Here is an 11,204-nt window from a genome sequence, read left to right on the forward strand (position 1 = left end):
GCCTTTGTAGTGTGTGTGTGTGTGTGTGTGTGTGTGTGTGTGGAAACTGGGGTCACGGGGAGAACGTACAAACTCCGTACAGACAGCAGCTGTAGTCAGGATCGAACGTGGGTCTCTGGCGCTGTGAGGCAGCAACTCTACCGCTGCGCCACTGTGCCCGCCCCAAAGTCTACCAGCAACACGAAGGTATTTATTCACAAAATGCTGGAGTAACTCAGCAGGTCAGGCAGCATCTCAGGAGAGAAGGAATGGGTGACGTTTCGGGTCGAGACCCTTCTTCAGTCTGAAGAAGGGTCTCGACCCGAAACGTCACCCATTCCTTCTCTCCTGAGATGCTGCCTGACCTGCTGAGTTACTCCAGCATTTTGTGGTTGCTCCACTACCAGCAACACGTTACAGGGCAAATCATAATCAGTTCTTAACTGTGATTGCCACGTTTCATCCCGATCACAGACGGTCTCATCCCATCATGGATATTCCCTTTCTTCTTCACACCCCCTACCCCCCATCCCTTCCACCAAAAACTACCTTGTTTCACCAGTTTAGTTTATTGTCACGTGCACTGAGGTGAGGATAGATTATAAGGAAACCGATATGAGGAAAGATTGGAAAGACTAGGCTTGTATTCACTGGAGTTTAGAAGGATGAGAGGGGATCTTATAAAGACGTCTAAAATCATAAAAGGACTGGACAAGCTAGATGCAGGAAAAATGTTCCCAATGTTGGGCGAGTCCAGAACCAGGGGCCACAATCTTAGAATAAAGGGCATTTAAAACTGAGGTGAGAAGGAACTTTTTCACCCAGAGAGTTGTGAATTTGTGGAACTCTCTGCCACAGAGGGCAGTGGAGGCCAGATCACTGGATGGATTTAAAAGAGAGTTGGATAGAGCTCTAGGGGCTAGTGGAATCAAGGGATATGGGGAGAAGGCAGGCACGGGTTACTGATTGTGGATGATCAACCATGATCACAATGAATGGCGGTGCTGGCTCGAAGGGCCAAATGGCCTCCTCCTGCACCTATTTTCTATGTTTCTAGAAAAGTGAACGCTGCCTGACCCGCTGAGTTCCTCCAGTAGTTTGTGTCTATCTTGGGTGTAAATCAGCAACTGCAGTTCCTTCCTCTGCATTTTGTTTACAGTGAAAGGCTTTTCGTTGCGTGCTAACCAGTCAGCAGAAAGGCAAGACATGATTACAATCGATCCATTTACAGTGTATAGATACATGATAAGGGAATAACGTTTGGTGCAAGGTAAAGGTTTGTTCTCTCTCCCAGTTCTGATGAAAGGTCTTGGACATGACACAGTCTCTCTCTCCACGGATGCTGCCTGACCTGTCGTGTGTTTGCTGCTCCTGCTGTTTATATTTTTGGATTCCCTGCATCTGTGGTAGTGCTGATTTTCTGGGGGCTATATGAATGGTGGCTGGCTGGCTGGCGGGAGGGAGGGAGGGAGGGAGGTTGTTGCAGGTTGTGGGCCGTGTGTTTTGATCGTTCTGCGGTTGCCGGGTGCGTGGACCTGGCCCGCTGAAGCCCTGCTTGTCTTGTGGGCCCGTGTAGATCGAGGCGATCGGCAGAGGGAGCGGATGTACAATTACAGCAACCAGCACTGGGCGAACGAGCGGCATCACCCCTATGACCAGCACCGGTACAAGGACCACCACTTTGACGATCGGCGGCCGCGCGGAGACCCCCACCGGAACTCCGACAACTACCGGCCCAACAACCTCCACCGCAAGCGGCCGTACAACCAGTACGACAACGAGCGCGACCATCGAGGTCACCGCGACTACTACGACAGGTGCCTTGCTCTCCGCGGCTCCACGCTGCTTCATCCACGCTCTCTTGCATGTTTACACACGCCGGCGCCGCCATGTTTTGGCCCCGCTGGTCAACGTCGGTCGGTCGGCCCGGCCCGCTGGAGCAGTTCCCGCGAACCAACGTCCCTCTCCACTCCTCGCCCGGCCATCTTTGTGTCCCAGTGGCGCCCCCTGCAGCCGACCTTCATAGGTGACAGGACCAGGATTGGGCCATTCAGCCCATCAAGTCTACTCCGCCATTCAATCGCAGCTGATCTATCTTCCCCTCTTGACCCCATTCCCCTGCCTTCCCCCCACAATAAGCCCTGACACCCAACAACGTTGAGGGCGCTGGAGGCATTACCCCAGTTCACCCTTCCCAACCGCCCCTCGCTCCTGGCGTCCAACGTCTCCCCCTCACTCCCGGTCTCGCCGACCGCCGAGCCTTCGGTCGGCTTCCCGGTCCCGCCTTGTCCACTCATCATTTGTTGGGTCAAGCACGAGGGTCCAGAGAGATCAGTCATTGATGGTAGACGCAAAGTGCTGGAGGAACTCAGCGGGTCAGGCAGCATCTCGGGAGAGAAGGAAGGGGTGACGTTTCGGGACGAGACCCTTCTTCAGACTGATGTCAGGGGAGGGGGCGGGGACCCCAGCTCTACTGCTGTGCCACCGTTCCGACCAAAGGCATGTCGACCAGGGCAGAGGTTGTGGTAGTGACACTGGGCAGATGTTCTGGGAGGGTACACCTCAGTGAGTTCAGGAGAGCACCTGGCTGGATGCTTACCAGCTAGACGGTCGACAGCAAAAGCACCATAGAACTAATCCCACCCTGCCTGCTGTAAAGAATCTAGACCACCTCTTCCCACCCTGTTTCCTGTAAAGACTCTATCCCCTGCTCCCAATTCCTCCGCCTATGCCGCATCTGTGCCCAGGATGAGGTGGTCCACACTAGATCATCGGAGATGTCCTCATTCTTTAGGACACGGGGGTTCCCCTCTTCCATTACAGATGAGGCTCTCATTAGGGTCTCCTCGATATCCCGCAGCAAGGACAGAGTCCCCCTTGTCCTCACCTTCCACCCCATCAGCCGTCGCACACAGCATATAATCCTCCAACACTTTCACCACTTCCAACGGGACCCCACCACTGGCCACATCTTCCCATTTCCACCCCTTTCTGCTTTCCGCACAGACCGTTCCCTCCGCCACTCCCTGATGCAGAGTCCAGGCAGACAGCATCTGAGGTCAGGATGGAAGCCGAGTCTCTGGCGCCGCGAGGCAGCAGCTCCACCTGCCGTCTAAAGGTCGTGTTTGCTTTCCTTCCAGGCGCCACCAGGACATGAAACGCCGCAGGTCAGACGAGTTCAGGCCTCAGGACCACCACAGCCAGGGGCACCAGCAAGACTACCGCCGCCCGCCCGATCACAGGGGTCCTGCAGCCTACCACAGCCAGGGGCCTTCTGAACACTACCGGCCCTTTCACATGGAGAAGCCCATGGAGCACAATGCCCTCTCCTCAGAACACCGATCGCCCCTCTCCCAGAAGTCGCCGCACGATTCCCGGTCGCCCCACGATCCCAGGTCCCCACCCGACCGCTCACTGGAGCACAAGAACACTCCCGACTACAACTGGAACGCGAGGAAAACGTAGAATCCTCACCCCAGCGGGACAAGGAAACTGCTCCACTGCTCTGCAAATGGTGTTTCAGTGGAACCCTCACCTGAATCCCTTTTCGCACAAGACACACACACATGCACACACTTGCACGCACACACTCGCAAATACACACACACACGTGCACACACACATACATACACACACACTCACACATGTACACACACACACACACACACATGCACACACACACACACACACATACATACACACACACTCACACATGTACACACACTCACACGCGCTCACACACATACATACACACACACTCACACATGTACACACACATGTACACACACTCACATATACACACACGCACACACACACCCGTACACACACACACGCATCCAAGGAGAGACTACTGTGTTATCAATGGCATAACGAATGTGAAATATTCGGGGAGAGTGGGAGATGTTTCTGCTGCTTGCACAGAGGGCCACTCACAACTTGGATGAAGCCCAGCGTTGGCCCAACTGCAAGAAATCAGGCGTCTCCGTCTGGAATCCCAGCCCGTCTGTGGATGTGGGGGAAGGAGAAACAGCCCTGTGGGGGATGACAACTGCATTGCAGGCAATGGTTTCAGCGTTCCCTTTCTCAGAAGAAGCCCTCGTGGACAAGTCTTCACCCGAGAGTGCGCACACCGGGAGGGGGATCGCCTTGCCTTCTGTCATCTCTACCCGTTCCAGTGGTCTTTGCCAAACTTCGTCGGGCGTTTGACCCTCGGCGCGCGTGACTGACGCTCGCTGTGTGCGCTGGTGTCGGGCAGGTTCGTCCTACCCCCCCCGCACCCCCTCAGAAACCAGCGGAGATCGGGGCCACTAGAGGAGGGCAGCAGTACCAGCGCTGAGGGATGGAGGGTGAGAGCGAGCGGAGTGACCCGCGCCAACCCGTCTCCGGCGCTGCCCCCACCTGCCCGAGGAACACCAAAAACAAAAACAAACAGAGCGGGCGGGAATGGGCGCAGCGAGCTTCCGGATTCTTCTACAGCCCGTGGGCGCGGTGGCTCGGCAGGACAGCGGGGGGGAGCGCGGCGTGGCTGGGGCAGCAGCACTTTGTACTCTGTCGGTAATAGAATGTAACCGTTTCTCCCGTGCCTCAGCCCGTGGTTAGAATGTAGTGTCTTTATTCACAAGAAGTATTAGGGCTTTACCTGCACGAGAATCAGAGGGAGGAGCGGTGGGTGAGGTGAGGTGAGTCCTAAGGCCGGCCAGTCTGAGTGGCCGCCGCGCGCGGTAGTGAGGCATTGCATGCAGTCACTGTCAGTGCAAGCACTTTGTTCCATTTGCTTCTCCTCACGCTGCCTGGTCCCAGTTCCCCTTCCCTCCTCACCCCTTCCACCCACAGCACCGCTGTCAAATAACTTATTTTTTTACTACTTTGTTCTGACCTGTGTTTGATAGGAGGGTGGGGTGGGGGGGGGGGGGGGGGGGGTTCAACAGAAATATGTACTTTTACTTTCAAAGAGGAAAGATAAGGCGGAGCTGGTGGAGATAGAGGACTTTGGTTAACCAGAGGTGATCGCGGAATCATCGATGCCCAAAGTGACTGTTTTGTGCCACACAATGTGGAGGTTGTCAGTCAGTGTTTGAGGTGCAGTGCCGTTGCCGGGATCTCCTGAATGAACGGCACAAGAACAGGCCCTTCGGCCCACAGTGTCTGTGCCGAACATGATGCCAAGACCTTCACTGAGCTACCTGATACCCCTTCATCCCCTGCTTATCCATGTCGGCTGCCCATCTTATATGTTGATCCTCAATGTTTCCAGTCAAGGCGAAAGTGACCGTCGGTGACCGACCAGCCCCATCGTACCTGCCCCCCCATCTTGAACATGCCTGCCACGCTCATCATCGTACCTGCCCCCCCATCTTGAACATGCCTGCCACGCTCATCATCGTACCTGCCCCCCCATCTTGAACATGCCTGCCACGCTCATCATCGTACCTGGCCCCCCCCATCTTGAACATGCCTGCCACGCTCATCATCGTACCTGCCCCCCCCATCTTCAACACGCCTGCCACGCTCACCTTCGTCATCCCTGCCCCCATCCACTCACCCCCCCCCCCCCCCCCCTCCGCTATTCACTCACAAGAGTCCCGACCTGGCACGTCACCCATCCTTTTCCTCCAGAGATGCTGCCTGACCCTCTGAGTCACTCCAGCACTTTGTGTCGATCTTCGGTACAAACTTCGGTGGAGCTTCGATTCACCTCCAACCACTCACCAACTGAAACTCTTTATTTACGGATAAAAGCGTTCTTACAGCATGGACTCCGGCCCTTCAGACCAACTCGTCCATGCCAACCAACACGCCCCATCCAAGCTCGTGCCATTTGGCCCAATACTTGCCTCCGTCGCCATCTTGTGCCACGTAAACCTTTCTCAATCCAGTTCCCTTTATTTGAGTGGCGGGGACAATGTCGGGTAACTTGGGCCGTTGATTGATGGTCCCTTCCACAAACAGTAAAGTTCTTTGCTGGTCGGGCGGCCGGCGCCAGAGATGAGAGAAACGTCCAGCGTTTCAGGTCCGGGACCTGCAGTCAGAGTTGGAATAGGAAGAAAATAAACGTGCTCGAGTTGGTGGGGGGAACAAAGTGAGAGGGGGCCAAGCCAAGACTGTCACAGTATCACAATGTTACGTATGGAGAGAGCCGACAAAGCAAAGTTGGAAAGGAAAGACAGAACCACACGTGAAGAGAAGGAAAATTAGAGGTGCCTGAAGTGGTCGGATTCAACATTAAATCCCAAGGGCTGTATGGTATGGTACAGTACTATATTTCCAGTAGAGTTTAGTTTATTGTCACGTGCACCGAGGTACAGTGAAAAGCTCTTGTTGCGTGCTAACCAGTCAGCAGAAAGACAACACATGATTACAATCGAACCATTTACAGTGTGTAGATATATAAGGGAATAACATTTAGTGCAAGGTTAAGCCAGTAACGTCCGATCAAGAATAGTCCGAGGGTCTCCAATGAGGTAGATAGTAGTTCCGCACTGCTCTCTGGTTGTGGTGGGATGATCCAGTTGCCTGATAACAGCTGGGAAGAAACTGTCCCTGAATCTGGAGGTGTGCGTTTTCGCACTTCTGTACCTTTCGCCCGATGGGAGAGGGGAGAAGAGGGAGTGGCCAGGGTGTGACTCGTCCTTGATGATGCTGCTGGCCTTGCCGAGGCAGCGCGAGGTGTAGATGGAGTCAGTGGAAGGGAGGTTGGTTTGTGTGACGGTCTGGGCTGCTGGCCTTGCCGAGGCAGCGCGAGGTGTAGATGGAGTCAGTGGAAGGGAGGTTGGTTTGTGTGACGGTCTGGGCTGTGTCCACAATTTGCTGCAATTTCGTGTGGCACATTTGTCACATGTACCGAGGGGTACAGTGAAATTTTTTTTTTGTGTACAGTTCAGTACAAGTATGTAACCTTCCCAAATAGAGGATGAGGGGAATATTCCTCAATCTCAGCCTTCCATTCTGCAACTGCACATGCATTTAATTCCTTTCTTTCCGTGTTGTGATGCAGGGTCTCAATCCAAAGCATTGACCCAGCCGATGATCGAGACCCCGCTGATTCCATGATCTGCTTTTTCGCTCCTGGTTTCTAACGTCTCCCAGTTCTTGTGCTTTCAGTCGGTCCTCTTCCAGGTGCCTTTAAATGGTTAAACCATTTCCTCACAAGTACTTTGTTCGGGCACTGATGTGCGAAGAAGCCCTGGAATCCTAATTCCTTCCTTCCTCTCGCTTCACCATCTTAACGTGGCCCTTCATGTGCTCCCCCTGTTCCGCTGACTTGCCTCTAACGCTGCAGTGTCTGTGCAGGCCAGGCAGCAGGTCAAACACTCCCACTACGATTGAATGAGCGTGGAAGGTGAAGCAAATAGATAATAGGACATAAAACATACAGCACAAGAAACCCTTCGGCCCACAATGTCTGTGCCAAGACCATCCCTGATTAACCTGCACATAACTCATATCCCTCCATTCTGTGCATATCCATATACCCATCCAAAAGTCTTTAAAATGGCACCAATGTGCCTGCTCCGACCACCGCCACTGACAGCACGTTCCAGCCACTCACTCTGTGTAAATGAACCAATTGCCCAGCGCATCTCCTTTGAACTTTGCCCCTCTCACCTTAAAGCGGCCCCCTCTAGTGTTTAATGTTTCTAACCTGGTAAAAGGATTCTAGCCGTCCACCCTATCTATGCCACTCCCGAAACTCTCACTGTAAACGTAACAGTGCCTCCAGATTGTGAGGTCGATTGTGAAATTGCGACTTTTGTTTTTAAGTAAGTGTACAGCTAGTGAACGCCAAAATGGGATCTGGTCTGCTGCCCATCTGTTGTCACCGAGGTTCAGCTTTGTTAATGAACCTGGTCACGGTCAGTGATTGGAGAGAAGCAAGCACCCACAGTATCCACCTATACCTCGTCGTCTTGCAATTAGTGCAGGTAGTTCCGCTGTAACGCCCGTTTCCAGAAGACGAGTTGGATGTAACGTGCCTGGTAAATTGGGCAACATTATTAGTGTTACAAAGACTTATAACGTTATTTCAATTGGGAGCCGGAGAACCACTTAATAATTACTTTGGAAATCGACTAGCTGGGGGAAAAAAGCTGTCTTGGAAGGAGAAAAAAAATTAGTGTTGGAAGAAAAACCTCCTTCCCTGTAACCTCCCTGCAGTAATCAGGCACCATTGTCTCTTGAGAACACAGCTGCTAGTTTCACCCCGGGAAGGCATCGACATTGGCAAGCCATCACTCCTGTTGGTTCTTGTGCAATGAGGCCCCATCAAACCAAGAGTCTTTAGCACTGTCAGTTTGCAGGGACAAAAGTAAAACTTTAAACCATTAAACAGAAACTTTATTTTTGAAAATCGTGCAGGAATAAAAATAACGTTATTGCGAGTCTGGAACTCTCTCGCGCCCCAATTCCCCATCCATTGCCTATCGGCACAACTGGTTATACCAGAACTACCTGCCAGGCTGCTTCTCATCCTTGTGTTTTCTGCTGCTGACAGTAATCGGCCTGTAATGGTGGAGATGATTTGCACAACCCGACAGTGTTGGAAAAAGTCCCGTCCGCCATTGAGTTTCCAAATTGCAAGTGTCCATTAACTTGCACTGCACCATTGGTTAGTGTCGTAACCATTGCAATACTTTAGCTCCTACCAGGCTTAAATGTTTAATGAGAGATTAACATCAAAGATTATAGGGCAGAGCAAGATAGACCGCTCGACCCTAAAAACCGTAGTAGGTCACGGCGCCATTTTAGTAAGCAGAAACTTGCAGAGACATTTAAAAAGAAAAATTAGCAAAAATCTGTGAGTTGATAGATGAGATATATTCTGTGTTTTTATGGTATCCTCGCACCTACTGTTCCACCACTGTGAGAGGTATAGCGAGCGGCGGGTTTTGCTTACTAAAATGGTGGACGTTTCGCTCCTTTGCGTACTGCACTTCAGTATAGGCGATTTTGACGGAGTGGTTCATCTTGCTCCTCTAGTATCTTTGATTAACATTAAATGTAAAATGTGTGGCCATCAAGACTGAAGGCTGATGGCCACTTCCAGGTGGGGTGTTCTTTGAGTCTTGTTGACATTGTGACCTCTTTCCCCCCATTCCCCTCACTGTATATTTGGCCCGGTCAACAGAAACTGGGAGCCTTCCTCAGGGCTCCAACCTTCTCTATCTCCCTCGGTTGTGTTTCTCCAGCACGTTAGTCGTTAATTTCAAACGTGCTCTTCCCAACATCACCATTCCTCTCGTTATACGTTGTTGGCGTAGGCCAAAGTGACCCAGTGACCCTGAGGGTAGACCATGCCTTGCCTGGGCCTCCAGTGTCTGGACTGCAGCCATGTGCCAGCCCATGTGTGCACCCATGCACCCTAGTGCAGTGCCAATCCTGCCACTCGGCCAGCACATCAGGTGGCATTTGGTGGACAGGGTCGGAAGTTGCATAGGAGTAGGGTTGCCAACTTCCTCGCTCCCAAATACGGGACAAGGCGACGTCACCTCCCCGTGCCCCACGTGACCTCACCCAGCCAACGGCCACGTGCTCCCGCTCCACCAATGGCGGCCGCCCGGGCACGTGGCCGCTGGCTGGGTGAGGTCGCCCTTTGTCCCGTATTTGGGAGTGAGGAAGTTGGCAACCCTACTAATACGAGACAAGGGCGGTCCCGTAGTGGACAAACCAATTTAGCCCAAAATACGGGATGTCGCGGCTAATACGGGACAGTTGGCGACCTGACATAGGAGATGCAAAGATCATCCCTCCTAATACAGTGCGATGGGGTTGGAGGGTCAATAACTCCTGCCTGTTGTATAGGAAATGCAAAGAACTTCCCTCCATATTCAGATTGCACATTGAGCTCGAGGTCAGATAGTATCCACACCACCAATGAGCAAGTGCATGGCGAGTGGAGAGACCCAGAGAGGAACCACAGATAGAGAAGACCCAAGATGTCATCGATCTACTCCAGCCCAGGGTAGTGCTTATGTAGGGCGTCCAGTGTTGTGAACGTAGACGGTGCATCATAAATGCATGTGTCTGGGCTGAAGAAGGGCCTCGACCCGAAACGTCACCCATTCCTTCTCTCCAGAGATGCTCCCCAACCCGCTGAGTTACTCCATCATTGTGTGATGTCTGGGCTCAGGGTGTTCGCTTGGTTTCTGACAAGGCTTGATGCCCCCCTGTGGCTGCCGGTTGCACATGCATCTCAGTGGGGAATTAATTGTCCTCAAACTGAGTGCAGAGGGGGGGCTTTGCAGGGGTTGCACTGATCCCCCACAGTCAGTATTCAGGCTGAATCTTAGCTGTGTTGTTTCATGGGTAAAGTGTGTGAGGAATCTGTAACCATGAACGAGAGAGCTCATGTGGCTGGTTGGGCAATGGCAGCTGGTGGTGATTGTGGAAGACGGGCCCTTCCAAAGGTACTTCTGAAGAAAGCTTCGGGCATTTACTTGGCCACTTAAAGACCAAACTGAATTGGCCTGCAACGGTGTGGAAAAAAAGCTCCAGGAGGTCTTGCCTTGCTGAGACCAGAAACAAGTCATTTGGTGCTGTGCTGATGATGGGGCTCAAGTGCTGGTGATGGGGCTTGGTCAAGTGGTGTGCAGATAGTCCCCTGATATCCCACCCCCTCTATTCCTCCCAATCTTCCACACCACAGCCCGCCCGTCACCTTCCCAAGCTGCCTCTGCCCACCAGACCCAGTCTGCCCAAAGCTGTCACAAGAATCTATCCCCCACGGCTCTCCCCTTTTTTAGGACATTTTCTAACTGCTGCAGCCACAAGACGGTGAGAATGGTGGGAGACTCTGATGTAACGGGAGAGGACAATGAAATATCAGCTGCCAAGTCCCACGTATGTTCTTTGTTTTTGCCGAAATGGTACAGTTTCTGTAAAACCCATGTGGACTTTTTAAAAATGACTTTAAAGAAAAATAAATACTAATTTATATTTGTGAAAAAGGCCACTGTTAGTGCATTTTGGGTGTAAATACTTTGTTTATAGTACGTATTAAATTTTCCTACACCTTACTGTGTGTGTCGCTTAATTCTTACACAGATGTGGTGCATTTATTTCAGTGTGGGACCGTGTGATTTTTGCCGTCAAAGGCATATCAATTCAACAGTCACGTACCCTGGCTGCCTACGGTGCTCCCATTAAATGAAATGCAGAACTGGGTCTTCAAGGAATTAGTGGGGCAGGTGGAAATGAAAGTGGGATTTAAGGAGTAGAGAGTATTTGGG

At 52.2% G+C, this 11,204-nt stretch overlaps 1 protein-coding gene across 1 annotated transcript in view; it reads left to right on the top strand.

Moving 5' to 3' along the window:
• The window catches only part of chd2 (chromodomain helicase DNA binding protein 2), a 108,849-nt gene extending 103,345 nt beyond the window's left edge, over positions 1 to 5,504 (top strand). Inside the window, exons 37-38 of the mRNA XM_078427186.1 lie at positions 1,556 to 1,796; positions 3,120 to 5,504. Of these exons, the coding sequence (XP_078283312.1) occupies positions 1,556 to 1,796; positions 3,120 to 3,444 (566 nt within the window). The 3' untranslated portion in view covers positions 3,445 to 5,504. The remainder of the gene's footprint in view (positions 1 to 1,555; positions 1,797 to 3,119) is intronic.
• The last annotated feature ends 5,700 nt before the right edge of the window (positions 5,505 to 11,204 follow it).

This window comes from Rhinoraja longicauda, chromosome 33 (assembly GCF_053455715.1).
Source record: "Rhinoraja longicauda isolate Sanriku21f chromosome 33, sRhiLon1.1, whole genome shotgun sequence".
In the NCBI taxonomy this organism is placed as follows: domain Eukaryota; kingdom Metazoa; phylum Chordata; class Chondrichthyes; order Rajiformes; family Arhynchobatidae; genus Rhinoraja; species Rhinoraja longicauda.